General features: G+C 37.6%; 1 protein-coding gene across 5 annotated transcripts in view; it reads right to left on the bottom strand.

The window, feature by feature from the left end:
• Positions 1-5219: 5219 nt before the first annotated feature.
• Positions 5220-25053, bottom strand: part of PTBP3 (polypyrimidine tract binding protein 3) — a 61155-nt gene continuing 41321 nt past the window's right edge. For all 5 annotated transcript variants that reach the window (XM_058171082.1, XM_058171083.1, XM_058171086.1 and 2 more), the window contains 10 exons: positions 23554-23718; positions 22227-22337; positions 21175-21349; positions 18586-18663; positions 17844-17983; positions 16719-16752; positions 16285-16377; positions 15379-15595; positions 12194-12271; positions 5220-11463 (listed from right to left, as the gene is read on the bottom strand). In XM_058171082.1, coding sequence (XP_058027065.1) covers positions 11331-11463; positions 12194-12271; positions 15379-15595; positions 16285-16377; positions 16719-16752; positions 17844-17983; positions 18586-18663; positions 21175-21349; positions 22227-22337; positions 23554-23718 — 1224 coding nt within the window. In that variant the 3' untranslated portion in view covers positions 5220-11330. The remainder of the gene's footprint in view (positions 11464-12193; positions 12272-15378; positions 15596-16284; positions 16378-16718; positions 16753-17843; positions 17984-18585; positions 18664-21174; positions 21350-22226; positions 22338-23553; positions 23719-25053) is intronic.

Genomic DNA, 25053 nt, shown 5'->3' with positions numbered 1-25053 from the left:
TGCCTCCTGGTTTGCTGATTAGACAACCAGGCAAGCACAAGCAATAAAGTGTGCTGGAGCAGATAGAAATGAAAAAGTGTATGTGTGTGAGAGAGGGGGGGTTGGGGAGAGGAGGGGACGGAACTGCCTGGAGTCTTGGTTCCCATCAAAATGCTTCAGTGGTTATTGTGGTGCTTGAGCATTTTCCCTGTAATAACATTGACCGCAAAGGGAATACGGCACCCCTTATAATATGAAGCAACATCTCTCTTCCATGGACAAAGTTTATTGCTTAGCAGGCAGCTGTTGTTGAAATGGCCGTCAACTGAAACCAGCACACTACAGGAAAAAGGAGGCTATTGATGCTGCAGTATAGGAATATTATGCAAAGCCAGACACAACAGCAAAGCTATTAAGAACCTTATCTTGTAGCCTAAGATGGGGATATATGGCCAAAGTTAGCATCTAAACACTGGGATAGCTGGACATAGCATTCTATAAGCACATTTCAAATTTCCTCCTCTCTGTTTTCACCAGAGTTTTTCCTCTCTCTCCCAGAATCATTTTTTAAAATGATTGCAGGAACTGTAACTATAGAAACCTCTAATAGTCATTAGAAACGGTCATTTCCCTCAGTACTGTTATACATATCTACTATCTGTGGGACCCCAATGTCTGTTCTGAAGATTACTTACCTAAGCCTCAGAGTCTTTTAACTATCATTTTTTAAAAGATGTATTACATTTTAATATAGCTATATGCATCTGTACCGCAACTTACAACCATTTGTTTAGCAACCATTCAAAGTTACAACAACAGCAAAAAAAGTTACTTAAAACTGGTCCTTGCACTTCCCAGCCAGCTTCCAATAAGCAAAGTCAATGGAGGAAACCGAAAGTTCTTGCTCTTGCCCCCTAGGTCGCACATGCATCACATGGTCCAATCAGGTCGCAGTCCCAACTCCGGCTGGCTTTTGTCCATGCCCCTCCAACACTGGTAGAGCGTCCTTGGCTCCCACAGGAAAGAATGCTATTTTGGCTACACATCACCCAGCTCTCTATTGCCTCCCTCACGTTCCCACAGCTCTACCCAGCCTTGCTGTGGCAGCCCTGAAGATGTTCCAAAAATGGCTTCAGGCTGACACAGGACTTGAACTCATGGCCTCCTGCTTTCTAGCCTGGTGCCTTAACCACTGGACCAGTGATGGCTAACCTTTTTTTCCTTGAGTGCCAAAAGTGTGCGTGCATGCACGATAGTGCGCCCGTGCGTGCCCACACCCATAATGCATTGTCTTCCGCACGCCCCGCGCATGTGCACGCAACTCCCCCACGCTCCCCACCCCCTGTGCATGCGCGTGCAACCCCACCCCGTTTTGGCCCTAGCAGGCCACCCTGAAGCCTCTGGAGGCCGGAAACAGCCTTTTTCCAGACTTCTGGTAGGCCCGTTTTTCACCCTCCCAGAGCCTCTGCACGAGCCCTATACTTGCCTGGCATCTAAAACGGGCCCTGTGAAGACTCCTGGAAGGGGAGGGGTGGCATGGGCATGCACACGCATCTCCCACATGCGCGGCAGACTTGAAAATCAGCTGGCTGACGGGAGGCGCACGCGCATGCGCGGTGTTGACCTAGGGTGATGGCTCGCATGCCCGCAGAAATGGCTCCATGTGCCACCTGTGGCACGCGTGTCATAGGTTCGCCATCACGGCACTAGACCAAACTAGCTCTCAAGAGACCACTGCTACTCCAAGAGGCAATCGATCATACTAAATACAGAAATATCTCTTTTTAACATTCTCACAGATGATGCCTTGTCTCTCTAGAGGTTTTTCAAAATGATGTTGGGACAAAAGGCACATGTGTGCAAAAAGAAGAGAATTCATCAGTTTTATCTCCTGATATGCACTTTGTATATGTGTTGAAAGTGCCAAACTTGTATAATACCATATTTTTCAGACTATAAGACACACCGGTTTAGAGGCGCACCAAGATTTTGAAGAGGTACATAAGAAAAAAAAAAGGTTTTTGCCCTCTCCGGCCTCCAGGAGCACTCTGCAGGCCTCCCAAACCCTCTGTGTGCCCTGTTATTGTGAAAAACGGACCCATTTTTCCCAAAAATGGGACAAGCGGGGCAGGGCTTCAGGAGGCCAAAAATGGCTGTATTCAGTGTATAAGTTGCACCAACAATTCCACCCTCTTTTGGGGGGGGGATGTCTGAAAAATATGATAATTTATGAAGGCTTGATAAAGCTGAACTCAAACAGAAACCATGGTTTTGTCCTCTTCTCAAAAAAGTGTGCTATTGCAGAAGTCCCCAGTTCATTGTCTCCTCCCATTTTCTGCCACCCCAGCCAAGCTCGCTCAGAAAAGAGCCCCATTATTTAGAAAACACTGATGCATCTGAAATCCTCCAATTGACTACTAGACAACCTGTGACCTTTTGAGACATCATTTCAGAGGTATTTCCTTACCTAAACAGGAAAAAAAATGGAAAATGGATTTATTTTCTAATCATTATAAATATGTAATATATACCCATATGTGCCATTCCCATTCTGTCTGACACACACACACACACTTTGTTTTAAATCGTATCTATATTCAGCCGTTGAGTTTGGCTTGGTATGGTGTGTAGATAGCTCTCCTCTGGGGATGCCGTTGGGGGAGGGAGAATGGGAGAGAGGCAATGCTCAAATTGGTGGAGTGGGTGTTGTGGTGCGTGCTGGGAAAGAAAGTACATGGTGCTTGTGACCACAGGAAGATGGTGAAACCCTGCCAGCTTCCCCAGTGATTTTCCTTATGGAAATGTGACTGCAGCCAACAGGGTTTATGGATCCCAGATGTTTAGTTGTATTGTCTAAATTAGCCCATTTTAGGAACCTTTGATTCAAAAACTGTTGCCCTGTGACAAGGGTGTCAAAACTTAATTTCATTGAGGGCCGCATCAGGGTTATGTTTGACCTTGGGAGGCCAGGGTGGGCATAGCCAGGATGGGCATAGCCAGCTTGATGCCACTTGTGTCAGGGGCACCTGTAGTGGGGCAAGCGCTCTCTCAGCAAAAATGGGCTCTCGAGCTCCATTTTTGGCTGCGATGGCCTCCTGCAACCTTCCGCCAGCAAAAATGGAGCTTGGGAGTGCCGCCTGCGGTCCTCGCGAGCTCCATTTTTGCTTGCAATGGCCTCCTGCAACCCTCTGCCAGTGAAAATTGAGCTCAGGAGGGCCCTCTCAAGCTCCGTTTTCACTCCCAGTGGCCCCGGGGGCCAGTCCTTCACTGTTTCTAGGGTGGCCCCATGGGCCAGTTCTAATCACCCCATGGGCCAGATCCAGCCCCCAGGCCTTGAGTTTGACATCCCTGCCCTATGATAAACTGTTTTGCTCAATTTAAGGTTACAGGCAGAAGTTTTAGACCGTAGAAAGCCCAGGCTAAGCACCTCTTCCCTTAACTGTCCCTATAGGCATGTGGGTGGCTAAAGCTAGCATTATTACTCCAGAATTAGAGGGAGAATAGTGGATGCACTCAAACTGGATGATCCAATGTTGCAATTTAATCCCTACCCTCATTTTCATATAATATGCAGTATACCGTTGGAAGTTATTTAGGGACTTAATCAGAATGTTGACAAAAGGGAAACAGGTCTATTTTTTTCTCCTTTACATTTTGCAAAACTTCCACAGCTTTCCCACAAGTTAAAGGAGCCAGAACATACTGCAACTGCTTATGAAAGCAGGATGCAATCGTTACATCACTGCAGCTCTCACCAGGAACTCCTGTGCAGGATAATTACCGTATTGCCCCATCATGCTTCAGCTGTTGTTTCCCCCTCCATAACTTTTCTTAATGCATAGTTAACATCTGGAGTTCAAGAGCTGGGAATGAACATGCTTTGGCACAGCTCTGAATTTCCAGTCCTTGATATTTATATCACACCTTTCATCCTCTTCCAAAGAGCTCAGGATTATTTTATCACATTTTTGAACTCCCATCTCCTTCACAGGGATGCTGTAAAAAGCCCTTTCTGATGTCAGCCTCAGTCAACCTCTGAGGTAGAATGAGCAAAGACTCTCAACTGGATCACCTGGTAATTTCAGGATAGGATAGAATTTCAAGGATCAAGTTACAACTAGTGAATTAGGAAAGAAATAAAAGCACGGAAGCATTTGCAGCCAACGCTACTTTTAAATGGTGGTCAGGGTATGTGTGCAAGAGCTTGGAGGTAAAATAAAAATGTTGAGAAGAGAGATAATGGGATTGCTGGGGGACAAAAGAGAAACGGGACAGATGTGTCGCTGAATTTGCACGAGGATGTCACTCCATCTATGCCATCATTGCAGTCTCTTGTGACCACTGCTGGATAATGCAATGCCATTTGATAAATTCCTAGCTTGCTCATCACTGCTATCTGTTAACTGTTTTGCAAATGCTTTCATGACCTTTGGAATATTGATATAATAAATTAATCAGCTATTCTTGTGTGCTTTGCTGCTGTGGTCTAGCAGCAAATACAACACTATGACTTTGGTCTAGTGCAGGAGTGTCAAACTCACGGAGTCACGTGACGTATCGGGACTTTCCCCCCCCCCCTTCACTAACCAGGTGTGGGTGTGGCAGCGTGTGGCGCATCCGGCCTGCGAGTTTGACAGCCCTGATCTGGTGAAATGGCAAACCAATTTGGTGTCCAGAGAGAGACGCAAGATTATAAAATCATCTCTGTTGGGACTTAATCTAATGACAATGCAAAGAAAAGATTTGCTCTATTTTCCTTCAGCCACTCCCCCAAATGAAGCAGATTAGAATTAAAGAGTTGGCGATGGTATTCTGACTTGATGAAAGGAACAAGGACAAAACAGTTCAGAACATTTTCTACTGGTGGCAAAATGTTTCTCATGTTTGCTGGCTTGGGGTAGCAAGTGATAACTTGTAACTAATGAACTATGTGCTGTTATACTTTCTCTGCTAAGTCTATTAAGTAGGCTCCGATGGCCAGGCATGTGTGAACTAAACTGGATAACTATTTCTTCTAAGATTATTTGTCCCAGAACAAATTAAAACAAAACAGTACCTTATTTGTCTTACATTATATATTACTTTTTATAAGGTGGTTTCATGAAAACATGATTATCAAAGACTTGAGACAAAATCCAAAGAGAGCAAGTATAGAAGAAAGAAACACAAATAAAAGAGACAGACATTAGCTTAACAATTAAAAAGGGAAACCTAAAGTAATAGACAAGAACGCAGGAAAATTTGAGAGTACAGATGTCATGACATTTATTAAGAGGCATGCTACAACTAGAGTTTTAGAAAAAGAGTTAGGTAGATACTCAAGTAATAATCAGCAAGTACACAAAACTTAAAAGAAATGGAATAAAACGGCAGTGTACAGAAATTCAAATTAACCATGCACTACACAGTTAGAAAATAGGTTTCTTTAATATTTCAACTTCTTTGCATTTATAACATCAGGTCATCTCAACAACACGGAATCCTTTCTCCCTTCCAATGCCACAAGCTGCTTAACAAACAAAAGCTGGTACTGTTGCTTATCAAAATATACAAGACAATTGATGTTCTTTTTATTAATAATATAAAAACCATTTTATACTTGTTCCCAAAAACCTTTTTTTTTTGCCAGGTAAAAAAATGTTGTTACAAATATTTACAGCATTTTCTTGTGTTAGATGAATATTTTTACAAACTTAAAAAGGGATTTGTGAACACATGAAAAATTAGGGAATGTCTGGCTCCCGTAACTGTGTGCCTTTATTTGTCTGAATACAGTATTAAATATCCACTCACTCCCTTCCCTTAGACCATTTTATTTGGTTCACATTTTTAGAAAATCTTGTCTCTTGTTTCATTAATTAGTCTGTTCACTACCAACAATAGCATAAAAGGCCACTTTACATGGAGTCTCAAGAAAAATACCTCAAGGACAGAACTGGCAAGATGTTTCAGTAAAACCAGAGCAAGCAATCTTTGGTCATTGCAAATGAGGTGACAATCTAATAATGCAACATTTTGTTTGGTCAGCAACCATATCTTCAGAAAGTGGGAGGCTTGTTTGTCCAGAAACTGGAGAACGAATTGGGGAAGAAAAAATAACACATTTAAAGAGATGAATTAAAAGTATAACTGATTGGGTGTTTTCCTCCTATCTTCACTAATGATGCACATTATCCAAGAATGGGAATTTCTACAAGAGCTCACTATAAAAGAGGAAATATATATCCTTCTCAGTAATTTATTTTTTCCCCGGTTAAAACTTACTGTGAGAACCTTAAAGCCAGATGTCTTGAACTCCTGTATGGTACACCGTGAGTCATGTTACAATGGTAGACAGCAAAAGAGCTATAAACTGACTGAAACAGTAAGCAATCAACTGCACATAAGGACATTATGTGTTGATGGGTCATTTGGTATTTTAGTCTATATAAATACACATTTCCTTGAACATAAGAGTACTGATTTTATAGACTGAAAGATTTAGCAAAAATAATAATAATAATACAGAAATCTACTGAAGGCACATAAACTTTGGTCCCATTTTGTTTTCTTCTTTGTAAAACCCTGAAATTAAGATTTACGAAGCTTTCGTTTTTTAAAAAATAATTCCTAATTTTTAAGATTTGCTTTAAAAATTAAGAACAGTTTCATATACTACATACAGATTTTTGCAAAGACAATTAGGAGTTTGTTTGCTTCAAAATCATGTGTGCAAACTTCAACAGTTTTCAGCACAATTCAAATCTGGCAGTTGTAATTAAAGTTACCAGTCCACAAAAGTGTCAAGGCAAACAAAATGACTTTAATACAGTTATCTACTCAGGTCTGCTCCTTTGAAAATAGCTCTCTCTCTCTCTCTCTCTCTCTCTCTGTGTGTGTGTGTGACAGGATAAGACTGGAACAGCACAGCTCAGATTTGCTATTCCCAGAAGTACCACCATAGTCTCCCTCGGACATACTTAAATAGGCAGCAATGGATTAGGCTCACAAAATGCTAAACTTTAGAGTAAGTATCCATTGCAAGTGGAGCCTTTCAGTCTGGAAGAAGAGGTGATACACAGACAACTGAAGGCTACTTTTGAAAATATAGGCACACACAGCCTACAAGAACAGTTAAGAGTACAAACAAAAGGTGAGAAACGGGAAAGGCAACCAAGTTAGGGCAAGGCTTCAAATTAATGTTGCTTTGACATTCAGAAACCTGCAAATATGTTGGATAGAAACTAAAATTGTGGTGTAATACTTAAATTAAACCATATTAAAATTTGGGCATGTATATATACCAATTATTATTAAAGACAGAATGCATGGTATGAAGAGACTGTAAGAGATTGCAGCTCTGCCAGCATACATACTTCAGTTATCCTTCCCAAGCCAATTTTGGAAAAAAAAACAGTCTGTTTTTTTCCTAGTTTATAGTCAAATATAGCCAGTTTGCATTTTATTGTTAAACTATTATGGCTTTACCTCTAGTAATAAAAATCCTAAGGACTGTGAATAATTACTTGACTGAAAACTTGAGCCAACAATATTTCAAATTAGCCCCTTCACTGACCTGATGTTTGAACCTCGTCGTTTCTGAAGGCATTTTAGCTCTGATGCATTGCTATCAGATGAGGAATGTGCCACAATTCCTAACTTGGAAAAAGCATTTTATCACAAATGTTTATCTATGGAACTGCAAATCCCTCTTCATAAAAGGCGCTAATCAGTTTACTAAAAGAGCACCTTTGCTACTGCTGCTACGTATACTGTATTTTTTGGAGTATAAGACGCACCTTTCCCCCCCCAAAAAGAGGATGAAAACCTGGGTGCGTCATATACTCCGAATGTAGCCCACACAGCTTCTCAAACGGAGGTTTCAGAAAAAAAGCCCCCAAATAGAGCTTCAGAAAGGAAGTTCCCAAATGGAGCTTCAGAGGCTTTTTTTCTGAAGTTCTGTTTTGGAGGCTTTCAAAGGCATTTTTTTTTTTCTGAAACAGTTTCAGAGGCAGAAAAAAAAGCAAAAAAAAGCAAGGCACAAAGCTCACAACCAAGGAACCTGTTGCTAAAATTCACTTCTGGCAACAGCTGATTGGGGGTATTCCGGAAGGCCAATCTACCTGCCAATCAGCTTTTTTCTTATTTTCCTCCCCCAAAACTAAGGCGTGTCTTATACTCCGGTGCGTCTTATACCCTGAAAAATATGGTAAATATACCCTATACGTTGATTAAAAACCAATTACCTTCAATTCCTCAACCCAAATACTAGAGATCACAAAAATGCCTGACAAGGAAGATTGTTGCTTCAACTGCACTTCCAAAGGAACTGCAAGATCCACAGAACTTTACAGCTGAACAGAAAATAAAGAATACAAATAAAGGAACAAAAAGTGGTGAGAATGATCAAATAATTTCCTATACTAGGGTGCTTGATAAGGCAACAACTGCAAAAAATTATGTTACCCAATAACCATATCCTTAATTAAGCCACTTGCTATTCTACAGTAACATTATTTGTTGCTAATGTTCTGCAGCAAAGGAATAAAAGGACAAGAAAATGGTAGTATCTGTTTTTATCTTAATCCAAATTCAAGAGGTTGCCTTCTAAAACATTCCACGGAAGGAGAAAATTAAGCTAACTATTGCTATAAATGGAATTCCTGTTTTAAACGCAAAGTTTGTACTGCCATTTTTTATATTTGCAACTCATGGAAAAAACAAGCTTGCCAAGTAAAATCAAACTCAAAATGTTAAAAACACATACACTACAACCTTGATTTATACAGAATATAATGTAATTATGATGAGACCTTACTAAAAGAATATATCCAAAATAAAATCCAAAACATTTGCCAGCATGTAACTATAATTGTAGGTCTAAAAATTCAAGACTGGAAGTAGGAAATTTTATAGGAACTATGGTATTTTTTAAAATCTTAAATTGACCATTTCTCTTAACTCTACAAAATTGGTTTTTAAGATTAGTAAAATCAATAAATTAAATGCTTGCAATGTTTATCAGCATAAAACATAAGGTATTTCACATAATACACATGCGCGCACGCACACTCACACATAACACTCTTGATATTATACATGTTAATGCTCAGTCTCATTTTTTCCTGCTTCAGTTACATTCATCAAGTCCAACTACATCCCCCTCTGTAGCAGCATTAAACACATGGTGACCAAGCCTAAAAGTAATTTAGCAAGTTACAATACAAGGCAAATTTATTGGTTCTCTAATCCAAGAAGCTATTTAATGGCCTAAGGGGCTGTCATCCTGAATATACTTATTTTGAGCCATGGTCCACTAAAATTGATAGAATGAAAGGGAAACACTAAGGCTCATGTGCCATAATAGAATCAGGCACTCGTTTTAATCACTTTGCTAAACTAAGAAAATATGTTGCTACTCTAGAGTTGGCTTGTTTTAATAGACTTATTATTTTCAAACAGCTGCAAGTCATAGCTAAAATGGGATCAGATCTTACTGGACACTAATGTAGCTTTACATGAAGAAACATACATGTTGACAAAACAAAACAAACACATGCTAATCAAGTGTCCAGACTCTGATTATCAACAAACTACCGTATCTTCCACGCACAACTATATAAATTTAAGGCAGCCAGTGTCTCACTGCGTATCCTTTCATGCTACAGCAATGTTAGTAAGAAACTTGCATTTCAAAGGTAACTTATAATTTTGTCATTTTAAAGGAGTTTAGAAATTGATCTAAAGCTGTGAAATTCTTTTTGCCAAGCAAAAGCTGGTATTCACAGAACGACCTGATCTACTAAACATTCCAAAAACAATGAGCACACGTTATATTATCACGTTCCATTTTTTTTCTAAATCTTTGTCTCCATTTTCAAATTGATGTAAAGGATTTACTATCCTTACTGACGAGAGGAATATTTTATAAAACAATGCATTTTTTTTTCAGTAGACGTAACATCTTGAGACCCCTCTAAAAACATTGTATTACAATCATAGAAATAACTTGAGTATACCTATATTTCACAAAAAAATAGTTAAGATTGCATCTTTCTCTCCAAAAAGGAGTGAACATTCAGTCCTGAAGTTTTGACATTTGTGAATGCAAGCCCATCTGCACCGAGCACAAGCCCATTACTGTTGGGTGAAAAGAATCCTGAGGCAAAATATTCTCAGTCAATAACTCAACTGTTAGATATCAACCAGAAACTGAGAACATTCTCTAAAGCCCAACAAGGGCATCACTCAACTGCAACCCCTAAAATATTGTGAAGAGGCCTAGAAGCAGGAGCACTGAGTTATTATCTTCATTCCCAACCTACCCATCCCTATACCAAAGCACCAAAATCTGATTTAACTATTACTTATTAAAAACATATTTAAAATCACCAAATGTTTAAAAACTAAGACAAAGGGAAAAAATTTCACAAAGCCACAATACAGTTAAAGATACTTCAGATAAAACTCTAAACTATTGTATCATTATAAGCACATAATAAGGCACATAAGAAATTAAGTAAATACACAGTAATTTTGATTTAAGTATTAGAGATTATAGTGGTACAAAAAACCCTTGAGGTTTAATTTTATATGTTTAAACAAGACCTTACCAAAAAATAACCTTTCTAAAAATTTGTCAAACCATATGACAGACCTGATTTTGTTTTCCTTAGGAGTGTAAACAATTATTTTTCTGAAAGAAATGTACAAAACTTGAAATCAGGACATATTTCTTCTTTCATTTTCTCCAATATCTTATTATACTTCATCCATAGTAACAACAGTTATCTCTCACACTCTGATGTAATGCCTAGTTAGAACTGTCAACTTAGGACAATTTACCTGTGTGGGTTACAGAATTAATTGGATATCATTATATTACTCCAAGGAGAAATAAGGCACGGCCTTTCCTCCAATATTTTCAATAGAGAATGATTAAAACATTAATTGGTAAAAAAAAAAAAAAACACCTATTCCCACCAAAACTATTTTAAATGTAACTGATGTATAATTTGCCAAAATTATTTTTAAAACATTGCATCACTCACATTGTTTGACAAGGAACACAAATATTGTCTGGGAATAAAAGCTTGACCATGTTCCTGAAATCACCAAAAAGAAAAAGAAAAGATGGGTTCTACTAAAGAAGGTAGATTATTAACAGAAAATTTTTGTGGAGGACTATTTGCCATTACAGCAAAAGATAAACCCATGATTTGTTACAATGTCTAGAATTTACACATGAACCACACAAGTTTCATTGTTCAAGGATGCAACGTTGGTTTGGCCTATTACAATCTCTGCCTGAAAATTTTACTGGAACTATGGGCACACGCGTTGAACTCCAAAAGGTCCTCAATGCATCAGATTCAGATTGTAGATTTAGAAAAGGAAACTCTGAGGTGATGATTTTCTCCAAGATCATGATTATGAAGCTCAGTAAGGGCTTGGATTGCTTCTTCCACAGTGCCCAATTGGATAAGAGCCATTTTGCGGTCTTTTCTAGAAGCAAGAAGGTAACAGTTAAGTTCATGTATTCATAATGCACCATCCTCACTACCACAACTATTAAATTCTGCCTGTATGGTACTGATTTCGGAAAATCTTCAGAGGCTCTTCATTCTGCTTACATTGCAAAAAAAAAAGAAAGAAAGAAAGAATGCTAAAAATCTTGGTTGTTATTTAGGCCCTTTTCTGATTTTTTTTTCTTTTCTAGGTCAGTGTGCTAAAATCTGATACTGTGTTAAAGCAAACACTTTTCAGCTACAGCACCGGCGTCAGACTCGCCGCATCACGTTGCAGTCACATGACGTTTTGCAATGTTTTCCCCATTCATGGAATTGGAGTGGGTGTGGCCTGCACATAATGCATCTGGCCCGCAGGCTGCCAGTTTGACACCCCTTTTATGTACACTGAGAGCATATGCACCAAGACAAATTCCTTGTGTGTCCAATCACACTTGGCCAATAAAATTCTATTCTATTCTATTCTATTCTATTCTATTCTATTCTATTCTATTCTATTCTATTCTATTCTATTCTATTCTATTCTATTCTATTCTGAGCTACAGCTTCCAAGTTCTATGCTTTTAATTTCAGAAAAGGAAATTCAAAGATATAGTCAAGCTTTTAATTTTATGTAACCATTTCTTTTCCCCCCCAACAGATTATTATCTTTTCATATCCTTATGGATGACAAGAATGCATTCTTTAAACAAAGTGCAGAAACTTACGGAAAGAATTTGAAGGCTTTCACCATACACCCAGTACCAGCAAAAAGATTCTTCAGGTCGTCAACTGTGATAGAAGGCCTGTAACATGGAATTAATTAACCCAACATTAGCAAATATTTATGGAATCTAAAAAGAAAAATATTCTTCCCATTTATCTCAAAGGTGCTTTTTCAAGAGGCAACTGGACTTTCTAAAGAAGCTTCTTGGGTGAGAAGTGAAACGTCTTCAAAGAAAAACCAAAAAGTCCAGTTGCCTCTTGAAAAAAGCACCTTCGAAACAACCATGACCTGGATGACGGACAATCTCCACAGACATTCTTCCCATTTGCACTTAGCAATCACATAATCGTGTGCTGATGACACCCATCTCCCACTTTTCCTCAGGATATTCTTATTTCATTACATACATAGTCTCCCAGAAGCTGTGAATCCTGTGAAACCCAGCAAGACTGCTGCCAATCTTGCTGTTGCAGATTGGTGGATATTTTCCCTAATGGTTTGTGCAGTACTGAAAGGAGAATCATCTTGCCTGTAAGAATTGGCCTGCTCAAAGTTCAAAACACCCTCCAGCAATAACTCAGAAAAGTTCAGTATAGTGATAGGGATTGTCTAGGGCAGTGTCTAGCACACAAACCTTGGCAACTTCCAGACTTCAACTCTCAGAATTCTCATAAGTGTTGTGGAGTTGGAAGTCCATACATCTGGAAAATTCCATGTTTGGGCATTTTCTAATGCTGGTTTGGAGGACAGCATATGTTATATCAGTATTGTTTTGGGCCAGCTCAAAGATGAGTAGATAGCACTTTAATTCAGAGGTCCATTACAGAATCGGGTGCACCAAGTGATGCCAATCCATGACTGTTTATGACACAATAGATAGAGGGTTAGCATTAAAGTTGCCAAGAGGACTTTTTTGTTACTGCATCAAATGAATACATTTCCCTCTGAAAATAAAGCAATAATCTTTAGAGTATGAAGGCCAAGAATGGAAACAACTTAATTCCTGAAGAAATCAAATTATCTTGAACTAAGGCACTAAGTAATGTATCAGAATGATGTCTAATGTTCCCCATCCCATGCCAAATGTGCTTCTTTGGCCAGAACTGGGCTATATCTCTTGGTAGACCAGCATGAAAATGCAATGTAGACTAAAACTGATTTTCTGCTGTAGGTTCTCTGTTCAGTTAATCCTTGTAGGTACATTTGCCTCCCTGTGGCTTTACAGCCTCTCTTTACAGCCCTCTCTAAGCGGGTTACAGAGTCAGCATATTGCCAACATCTGGGTCCTCATTTTATCAACCTCGGACGGATGGAAAACTGAGTCAACCTTGAGCTGGTGAGACTTGAACTGCCAAACTGCTGGCAGCCAGCAGAAGTAGCCTGCAGTACTGCATTTTAATTTACAATAACAAGGCTTACCCTTTTGCCATTGCATGTATTGAGTAAGAGTAAGAGTATAAAAGGTATCACACACTCAGAACACAACTGGCCATATTGGAATGAGATCATTTAGACAATTTTCAATGTCTCATTGTGCTTCTCTTTATACCATAGGAGCACTTGACACTCCCAAGTTGATTTTTCCCTACTTACTAAATGTACAGGTTAGCCAGATATTGAAGTTGCACCTTTTCCTCATGGATCAATCTAGTGACATATCTCTATTCTCAAAACAAGTGCAATTGCTGTTAAAAGATGCTGGATTTGAATTATGCTCAAGCTTGGATGTTCTGGCTAAACATGTCTTGCACAGAAGACTGTCAACATTTATTATTGTCACTACATCTAATATGCTAATTTCTCATCTAGTTTTATTATCTAATACTATTTTACTGCTTTCCTTTTGGTCCTTGACTGTAAATTAATAAACAAATTCCTCTGAAGTTTTATTTATTGTCCCACAGATAATTAAGGCTTTTTATAGGCTTGTGGCATTATAAATACATTTTATGGTACAATACTGCAATGAGACAGTGCTGAGTTGTATTTAGAGCAAAAATAAAGAAAGGTTCTTGGGCTTAATGATGTCACTACTTTGATGTTTCTAATCTACTCTACACATTATTTAATTTATGCACACAAAACTACAACTTATAAACAGGCACAAGAATTCTGAAATTCAAATACCTGTAGTTTTCAAAAACAGCTTTCCTCTCATATAATGCAAACTGCTACTGGCAAAAAGAAAGTTCAAAAGACTCCATGTGGAAATTTATAAAGTCAGGGTTTTTTGCAATATTATCATGTTCTACCAATCAAATTCATATCCTGGTAATAAAATTGCAGGACAACAATACAATGGTCTCTGGATGCTCCAAATATAATGGTCTCTGGATGCTCCAAATACAGTAAGAAACACCTTTTTTTTAAAACCCTCTGTCGTGTCCCACTCCTCCGCTGACGGCCGGGTCAGGGAAAATCCGAATCAGGCTTGCCTCTGCAGCTCTGCCCAAAGTCCTAGCAAAGTCCTCAGAGCAGGCAGGAGACCAGAAAGTGACTTCATCAAGATAAGTTCGACTTTGCCTGACTCAGAGACTGCCAGAAAGCAGATCCTTTATATAGGCCATGGGGTGTGGCTCCATGACTCAGCACTCATTAAGGCCTGCCCCTCCCTTCCTTCTGTTGCCTCCGCCTATCCAGTCTTCTGATGCGAGGGTCACTCCAATCAGCAGCTGTTGGAAATAAACTTTCCTCAGGCTCACATGCTGTGGAGGAGGGGGAGGGGTCTAGCTGCTCCGTTTGCCTGGGCATGGAGCCAGGGCTGGGGCCGGGGGGTGCTCCCTCCTCTGCAGCCTGCTTGGGCATGGAGCCAGGGATGGGACCGGGAGGTGCCCCCTCCTCTTCAGCTTGTCTGGGCATGGAGCCAGGACTGGGGCCGGGAGGCATACATTCCTCCGTGTTCGGGAGCAGATAAGAAGGCCCCGGCTGTTGTGAGAGCGGGCAAGACACAACACCCTCTCTTAAAACTCAGAAGCATAAGTTTTTGTCACTATCGCAAACTCAGAAGCGTGTACCATTACCAACCTCTCAAATCAACTACTCATATCCTGAACTGGCCTACAATGCAGCAGATTCTCTCAACCATCTGATGAAGAAGGCAACAAATCACATGTTTAGGTTGAATGGAAAGGAGGGAGACACAACAGCTCTCTTGAGCAAGCCTTCTCTATATCTGGATGTACTTACGGAATGTTGGAGAGGTGAAGAGTGGCAGATGGAGGGAAGATATTTTGGAAGTTTTTGGAGCCAGGTTTCTTAAAGCGATGCAAAGGGCTATTGCCATAGTCCTTGGTTAGACCCTGGTCCTCTTGACCCTCACGAGGGAGCTGTACTGTTTGATGCTTTGAGAGTGTAATACGGAGCGCTTTCCCATATAGTTTTTGTCCATTTAAATGATTCATGGCTGAAGTATTTAAAACAATGAAGTTAAGATGGGGGGAAAATAAATAAAAAATATACTGTCCCAAGCAGTATTTTAAAAGATCTGTTCCAATAATCACTCAGTATGTTAGAGTCACCTTTTGCTAATTTTCAACTATGTTGCTTTCCATTATGCTATTTATAGCAGAAATAACAATAGCACTTAGACTTGTATACTGCTTTACAGCTCTAAGTGGTTTACAGAGTCAGCATATTGCCCCAACAATCTGGCTCCTCATTTTACTGACTTTGGAAGGGTGGAAGACTGAGTCAACCTGAGCCGGTCAGGACTGAATTCCTGGCAATGGGCAGAGACAGCCTGCAATACTGCTTTCTAGCCACTGCACCACCATGTCTGTTTCATTTTATGTTTTTGAATTAGGATCAGATATACTTTAATTATTATTTATGAGAGAAGCAGATCACTATGCACAATTAATAAAACACAGAAAATGAAACATGCATTAACTTCACATTAAAGAAACTTCAGTTGAAAACAGAAAATCAATATCCTGTTGCAGAGGAAAAAGCAGTAACATTTAGGTTCCATTCTTAGAGTTTTGCTGGTTTTTTAAAAAAAAGAAAAATTACAATAGATGTTTACTATAAAGTAAATGAAACGAGCAGTTTATACAATACAATCACACCATATTTGATTAGCACTTTTCATACCTAGTTGGGCTTGAGTTGCATCTGCCATTTGAACTAAGGCATTTTCCTTCTTATTAAACATGATTTTTACACGGTGGACATCACCATAAACACCTGCAGAAATAAAATGCATTTTGAATTCATTTTCTGCAGCAAGATCATTCCAGTTATATATACATGTGTTCTAATGCCAGGGAAAGCTTTATAAATAACATATATTAAGCACATCTGAGAACTGTGTAAGAACCAGGAGAACAGATATTAAAATCTACAAGTCGGATATATTTTAATTATTATTTACAAAAGAATCCAGTTCCTATACATACAACCAACAAATAAACAGATATCATCCAGTATTTTTAAAAACACAAACCAATTACAATTTGTATTTCAATGTGAAACATAAGCTTCTCAGACAATGTTATGTATTTTCTGTATATAGAAACTAAACTTACCAAACAAGATAAAAAGCCCATCTGGTGTGATTGCCTGCACAGAATATAACAACAATTTTGTAATGTATAATTTGTAAATCTGGAATTATCATAACCCACATCATTTAGCCATGTTTTTCATTGATAAGGCCATATGATTGTTTAGATTTTAACAAATAGTATAAATCTAATTAGAATAGTTGGTAATTCAATTAAGTTTGAAATGAGATATTGGGGGCTGCAAATATTGTTAAAATCAGCTTTGTTATGTATCTATCGCTGAATTTAAAGGCGTTGTTATTAGGAAAAGAGAATTGTTTGGGCACTAGAAAGTGTAACAGCTTCTTTTTATGTAACCTGCCATAACTATATCAGATAGTCAAGAGCATAAGGAAGTACAGAACAAGGAACTGGAATGCCTAGTATACCAATGTAATACTGTAAAGGCAATTCTGGCCACATGTCATATTATTGCACATTTACAATTAATTTAAAAATATTTTTGCGTGTCTTCCAAATTAGGTACACATCTTTTTAGGAAAAAAACTGACAAGTTCAGTTAATAAGTAGAGATGTGATGGTCAAAATGTGATGGGGGTTATTAACAATGAGGGCAGGTACTATAATATTCCCTTTTGAAAGTACGATTTTGTTCTGAGAGAAATCAGTGGTTTTTGAGGATGCTTACAGTTTTCTATCTGCCATTCAGAAAATAACAGGAAAACAATGGAAAATGTCACTGCATGCTTTTATACATACACACACACATCCCTCTACAGGATTGGAATGACTCATGTTTAGTGAATTATCCAATGGTATGAAGAGCTTACCTCTTTTTTTTGAGTGAACATTTCAGGAGTCAGACTCAGGAGGATTACTTACTATTTGGACTGTATATATCCGCTTCTATGTTTTATTACCCCCTTTCCTTGTTTTCAAATGCTCTGACAGATGTTAATTAAGGACATGAATGTCATATTAGCATATACATATAGGCATTGGTTTTTTTTTGTTTTTTTTTGTTTACAAATGTAAGATATACATTCTTTTTGGGGATTATGACTTTTTTTCTTTTGCAAAACAATACAAACAGTTAAAACAAAAGCTATGTTTGAGTTGTGGCATATGCACACATGTTAGCCTTACATCAGGATTGAGATTGCTAACAAGTAACACAGAATTTCCAGGTAATCCTGTAACTCCTGAGAAAGCCATCCGCCCAGTCATTGCAGAGGTGGAAATTGCAAGAGGACCAAGTGCACTAGGAACAGCCGAGATCGATAAACCTAGAACAACCAAAAGTTCCAAAAAGCATTTCAGTAAAAATAAAGATACTTTATTTTTATTTATCAAATTAAAAGTAAATCTAATCTGAAAATACACGTCAATCTATTTCTCCTCACTGGATTAAATATCATAACTCATGTCTCCATTCCATTTTGAAACAGTGACCTGAATCAAATCAAACTCTCATCCCAATCTTTGAAACTTCTCTCCATGTTTTATGGAGAAGGATTCCTTCAAAATGTCGTATTACCTAAGGCCTTGATTCTGGTGTTTCCTACTAACCCCACTAGTTAAATATGGATAAAACACTCTCTTATAATCTCCTGCCCAATTGTAGTCTAACGAGTAAGTAGCTTTGATTTTCTAACTGGAATTCAAAAAATCCAGAACGGAAAAATAGTCAAGCAATATTAAAAGCTTTGTTTATAGTGCTTTGTTAATGTGCTGTCAAATAAAACAATAACACATGACTCACACCATTAAAAAGCTGCCAACATATTTGTCAGCTTTTGGTTCCAGCACACATATAAATATTTAACAAACCTAAACAAAATATTAAAGGTAGAAAATTAGATCTTTACTAAACTAAAAAAGTCCTTACCTGCAGCTTGGGGGAAGCCAATGGCAGGAGCAAAGCCAGCTGCCCCTGCATATGGTGAGGAGATGATACTTGGAGTGCCTGAAGAAGGAAAACAAATTAGACCAGATTGCAGGTGGTTAATTTCCAGAGAGAATAAAAGGTTATTCAACCCCTAAAGGAAAGATTCTTGTCTTAGAGTTATTGCATGGGATGAATATATGTCCTGTTCCGTTTATGTGATTCTCTGCTCTGCTTCTTTTTGAATACTGTACTGGCAATTAAGTTATGAATAATAGCTGTACAATCTTTTCCCTCAGTATTGGTATAATTCCAATAGGCATTTTAGGATCTGTTTGTCTGACGGGACACTAAAGAACCAAAACCCAAGGGCAAATAGCATATACACATGTAACACTTTCTCTGTGGTTATTAACAAGGGCCCAGTGCTTCTTTTTATGTTAAATTATAATGCTATTTAATTTTTCTCCACCTTCAATGAGATAGCAGGAAAAATACAGAAGCTGATTCATGCTATCAATTGCTTAGTCTCTGAAGATTACTTAACAGATTGAAAGTACCCTTTTCAACTTTTGGGTAAAACTATGGCATTAAAAACAATTGCAGCAACTTGTACAAAATGTAGAATATGATGTGCAGAAATAAGCACTGTGCAAAGAAATCAAGTAGGCTCTATTTCATTAGGCCAATTCACATGCTACAGCTATGATGCTTGGAAACAGCAGGAAATTGCCATATTCAGGACTACAACCTTTACAACTCAATAGCTTCCTAAACCTCTTATCTTTAGTCACAATATGGCAGTTACACAAATACTGCAAAACACTATATATTTTATAGTTATAATGCAGCATGCATTGGTATTGTGACTTGTATTTGGCAATATAGGCATTCATCATTTAATTCACACTTCTGCTCTCCATTATAATTCATTATGCAAACAGCTAGCAACAAAGAGCTTATTCAGCCAGATAGGGCCTGCGTGAATACTGATATCAAATACATACAATACCCTGTATTTCTACCCAAGAATACTAAAGAGTTTTTGCATACAGCATGTAAACTCTTTGCAGTATTGTACAAATGGATACCATAACAAACTAATTAATTCACTTGATACTGGATCAACATATGGCTGCTTGAAAGAGAAAGTGAATATGTTTTCTCCTCTTAATACTGCCACTCACCTGTTCTTCTAATTTTTAAAGCTTAGACTCAGAATTTACTGAAGCTGTGTATTGTGTATTTAGATAATTACTCATAAAAAAAACTGAACAGGAAGAGAGGAATTTAACAAAATCCTGCATTCATCTATTGTGAACAAAAATGTCTGGGATCAGAGTGCACCTTGTTCACAAAAATACAAATGCAAGTTTTGGGAAATTCTTTCCAGGATAAATTTCTGCTTGAACACTGCTCATTTGGAGTAAATCTGTAGCAATAAGTTACCTGTCTGGTGAATGAATGAGAAAACTACAAAGCCTAGGTTAAATTTGAGATCAATATAATTCTCAATAGTCTGGTTCTGTTTTAGTTCTGAAAGCTAAATTCCTGAGCTCAATTTCTAATGGGCTGCCCCAAAGAATACCATGGCTAACCAGAAGAGAAAGTTTTCATATAAAAGAACTAAGAATACCTTTCTACAAGGGGAAATGGTTTCCATTGCACTTGTAGAAGAAAGCTTTTTCTATGCCTACTTTAGAAATACTCAGAATTTTTTAAAAAACGTTTTATTTTGAGCTATCTTGAGATCAATATGTTAAACTCCAATATATTGAATATAATAAAAAATACAGTATATTGATTATTTTCAAAAGTATCCTTTTGGGGCATGGCTGAGAGTGATTATTGCTTAACACTGAAAATGTATGGATAAGGATAAGTTTGACACAGTTCCAAAAGCTCATGAGTTCAATGCTGGACTCAAGACATTATTCCAACTGAAAATGGACAGGGACAGCAAGAACCAATCAGTACTTCTGTTTCAGATTCTACAATAATTTGCCTCTAGAATACAGTAACATCATTGTAAGATGATAGCCTTATCAGAGCCTTGCAAAGGGTCAGTGTTCCTTCATGTTTTATAAATAAAATTTCCCCTGAAATAAGAGGAAGCAAAATTTATCTTCGTTATTCTTCTGGGTTTGCTAAGGAAGAAAAGTTTGGTAGTGATTTCCAACAGATGCTGGCAAAAGGTTGTGCAAAAATGAACACAGCAAAATTATATTGCCAATTACTTCCAATACACAGGGAGGAATGTCCTTTTTAAATTTGACAAATTCTCTTTCATATCATCAGTGATGCATAGGACACAAAAGATAAAAAAAGAGAATCTCAACTTTGGATCTTAATAATTTCATAAGAGAGATGGCTTTCATAAGCAGTAGTGTTGCAATTAAAAAATAATAATTATTAATCTAACATTATAACATATATTAATAATAATATTTTTCAAAGCCACTTCTTCCAAATGATGGGCTATGCATTTTACTGCTATATAATGTCTCGTTGTGGAAAGAATATTCTCAGTAGCCCATGGTAAAAGGCAGGGGCAGTTTGTTCTATCTCCAACTACAAAGGAAGAGTTCTTACCAAAAGCAGCAGCCATAGTAGGGTCAAGTGAAGGCTGCCCATCCCCTGAAGGAAGGTCCAGACGCGTGAAGTCTCTGCTCTTATCATTGTTATATTTTACATTAAGGCTTGTTAGCTTGGAGAAATCAATACGAAGAGTGCAGCAAGCATTATAGATATTCTGACCATCCAGAGCCTATGGAGATGTAAAGAAGTTGAAGTTAATGAAATGCTTCCAGGATATTTTGTAATCTAGATCACATAAATACATGCAAAGCTGTAGTGTGGGCATATACTCTGGTTAAAGCAAAGGGGCAAATGAGTTCACATTTTCAATGTTGCCTGGGCCCATCGTTTTATCTGCTTTGTAAACAATGAAGAAATCATATTGCCACAATTTTGTAACTCTTGTTATACTTTACACCAAACATCATTTTGAAATTGCATTTCTTTGAGACTACACACCATTCTTATGCTGCATCACTCATGCTATCAAGTTAGTAAAACATAGCTACCAAATGGTTGTATTAGATGATTTGAAAGATTTGAATAATTAACCAAATAGCCTTGGTGGAGCACCTGTTAGAACTTGCAGAGCAGTTCTGAAAAGTTTTTACTATCACTTTTAAAGGCTTGCCAGGATAATCTTTCAAAACTGGAACAATCACATTAGCATCTGGCTTTTATTTACAGCAGTAGCAGAGTAAAGGGGGAAAAAAAATGGGAGAAAATTGTAGGCACCTCTGATAGATATGCCTTTTTGGAAAGCTGCATTCTGCACATTGCCCTACCAACATTTAAATGAAGCATGTTTATAATGTACAATTATGTCCCTTCATCACGCACACATTCTTATACAGTCTCTGAATTTCAAAGAAATATATGATACTGTAAAGTGAAGAAATAACTGTATAAAATGATTAATGCTCTGGTGTGGGCTGCAAACATTATCTCTGTACTGTAAAATTGCAGCATAATAATACTTGTTTAATATAGCACCAGAAAAATAAGGCATTTCATACGCAGTAAACTGTTATAATACAAGCATATCAGAAATCTATTCACAAAGTTACCATTTTGGCATACTGTGCATTCAAAGGGTCAGCATATTGAAGCAAGGCCTGAAATTGATTATTCTTTGTAAAAGTTATGATCTTCAGAACTGTTCCAAACTTGGAGAAGATCTAAATAAAAAGTTCAAACAGTCAATTCATGCATTTATACTTTATTGGGAGTTTGAGATATAATGATTTATTTCCAATGGTCTAAATGTACAGGCATGGGAATTTTTATTATAATTTGGAAGCGTAGCATTCTGAACATGGTATTAATGTTAAGAATGTTATACACTGGGGGTTATAACAAAATTCATAGGTGAAACAGTTCTCTCAATAAAAACAAAAATAATAAAGACTGATTTTTCTTCAATAAGTACAAATTATAATTAAACATAATTTAGTTAAACTGGCCAGTTGCATTACTGTTTTTGCTGCAAGGAAAGTATCACCTAAGCTTGAAAGGCTTTTTTCCCAATATTTAATGTAAATAAGGTAAATAATCACATTAAAGAAACAAAGACTAAAGAGTACCACAGTTCTGACATTATGTACAAATGACAAAACAAGGCTGCATAAAGCCTCTGAAAGGGATGCTTTGCAACACAAAACATAGCATCTCTCTTTGAATTGCTAAGGCAGCTGTGTCCTTTGCAAGGCTTATGCAGGTGTTTTGGATATTATTCCTAGCTGTTTCCATATGTATGTGTATGGATATCTGTTAGGCTTGGGGGTGGGGGAGTAGCTTTCCTTTTTGAAAAACAAACAAAACAAAACAGCTGCGTGTACACACACAGGCAGAGATAGCCAGAAATGACTTTCAAGGCAGCCATGCAACCCTTGCAAAAGACACAGCTGCTTTAATAATCCGAAGAGAGGTGTTATATTTGCAACCTTGGCCATTCAAAAGTTTTCCACCATCATAATAATCCACATTAATACAATATTGGGATTAAATGTAGCATAAAGCTATGATCTAACGAAATTTATTAATTCGTTTCTTCTTTCAATTCTACAGAATCAATTTATTATATGTTCATTGCGCTTCCTGATTTGAATTCATATTCATAAGCAAATAATTAAGATGGAGTATACAAGAAACAGAGAAGAAAATAGATACGCATGATCCTGTTGGCCGGATCATTATGCTGTTTGTGGTCCTGTTACAGCACGCAAGTTATCCTCTAATAAATAATTGGTTTTTATTACTTTTTCATTTGAATTAAGAGGAAGGACAATCATTCCAGGCTTAAGATATTTGGCAAAGGGAAAACAGAACTGATAGCCATATTTTAATGCTAAATATATCCAAATAAATAATTATAACAAGAACATTTGTTTATACCTGATATAGCACTTCTAGAGTAACAGGATAGAAGAGATTTTCCACAATAATTCGAAGAACCGAACTCTGTCCAGGAGGCAGCCCACTCTCAGTAATTGGAGCACCTGTGAGGGCCATGCCTCCAGACTGCACAGCATTCACTGCTTGCAATGCAGCTTGAGTTCTCTGAGAGGGAGATGAAATTTTGATGTATCTATCACATATGCTAAAAATATTACATACAGATTATGCTCAGAACAAAATCCTACAGGAATCAGTAAAACTCCAGGGGATAGTCTCATGCTTCTTTTTTTCTTTTTGCATCTACCTCAGCAATAGTGCAGATTACTAATTTTTCATTCTGCTGCATCTCAGGTTTTATAGAAACATCTCAAACATGTTCTAAGCTTTCGGAATAATTGAATAGCTACATAAGGTAAAGTAAATCTATTTCCAGATTGTTGTTTCTTTTGAAAATACTAACCAAACAAGATATGATTCATTCAAAGGTTTATTCAAGTGTGCCCCAACAGCACCATTCTCCTACATCAACCTCATCAGCAAAACACAAGGAAGTCATAAGAAAAATGGATAGAGATGATAGAGTTGCTGCTGTAGCCAAGAAATAAACTTGTCAGAGGCCTGCTAGACACACTGTTTCATTTCCATGTTGAATTCCAAGTGTCATCTTGAAGTTGCTATATTGGATGAATCTTTATGATCCATCATCTTCAAGTGGTTTCTTGCTAAAAACACTTCCTGCTATAAGACAATTACTCCAGCAGAACATGAATTTCAAGGCTATCTCAAACTAATCTCCACATTCCATTTTCTCTTGAATTGATGGGATACAAGTACAAGTAACAAAATTCCCTTCAGCAGAATAACTAACTATGCTTCATCATAGTTCCTGAAAATATGGAACTTCATTGTTCATTTTTTTCACCATAACCAAGGTACAAATTTTATCTAAAGTTTAAGAATAAATTGTTCCTGAACAGAAACATATGCAAAACTCCCTGCTGAAATTGGAAGTATGATGCCACATTTATTCTGTCATGGTTCCTCTTGGCAGTTCCCAATACCAATTATGCAATATTGTTGTTTCTCAGTCTAACATAACAGAGGGTTAATGGGTGTAATACACAGCTAGTCCTCAAAATAACCACCGTTGAGCCCAAGGCTTCTGTTGCTAAGTAAGGCAATTATGTGAGTTTTACCCCATTTTACAACTTTCTTCGCTGCAATTGTTAAGCGAATCACTGCAGTTGTTAAGTGAATCATATGGTCATTAAGTGAATCTGGTCTCCCCCACATTGACTTTGCTTGTCTGAAGCTGCCTGGGAAAGTTACAAATGGTGATCCCATGACTTTGGAACAATGGAACTCTCATAAATACATGCCAATTCCAAGTCCCCAAATTTTGATCACATGCCCATGGGGATGTTACAATGGTTGCAAGTGTAAGGCACATTTTTCAGTGCTGTTGTGACTTTGGTCACTAAACAAATGATTGTAAAT

This window comes from Ahaetulla prasina, chromosome 2 (assembly GCF_028640845.1).
Source record: "Ahaetulla prasina isolate Xishuangbanna chromosome 2, ASM2864084v1, whole genome shotgun sequence".
NCBI classification, from domain to species: Eukaryota; Metazoa; Chordata; class Lepidosauria; order Squamata; family Colubridae; genus Ahaetulla; species Ahaetulla prasina.
The sequence above is the reverse complement of the archived record's forward strand: the minus strand, read 5'-3'. Positions and strand labels throughout refer to the sequence as shown.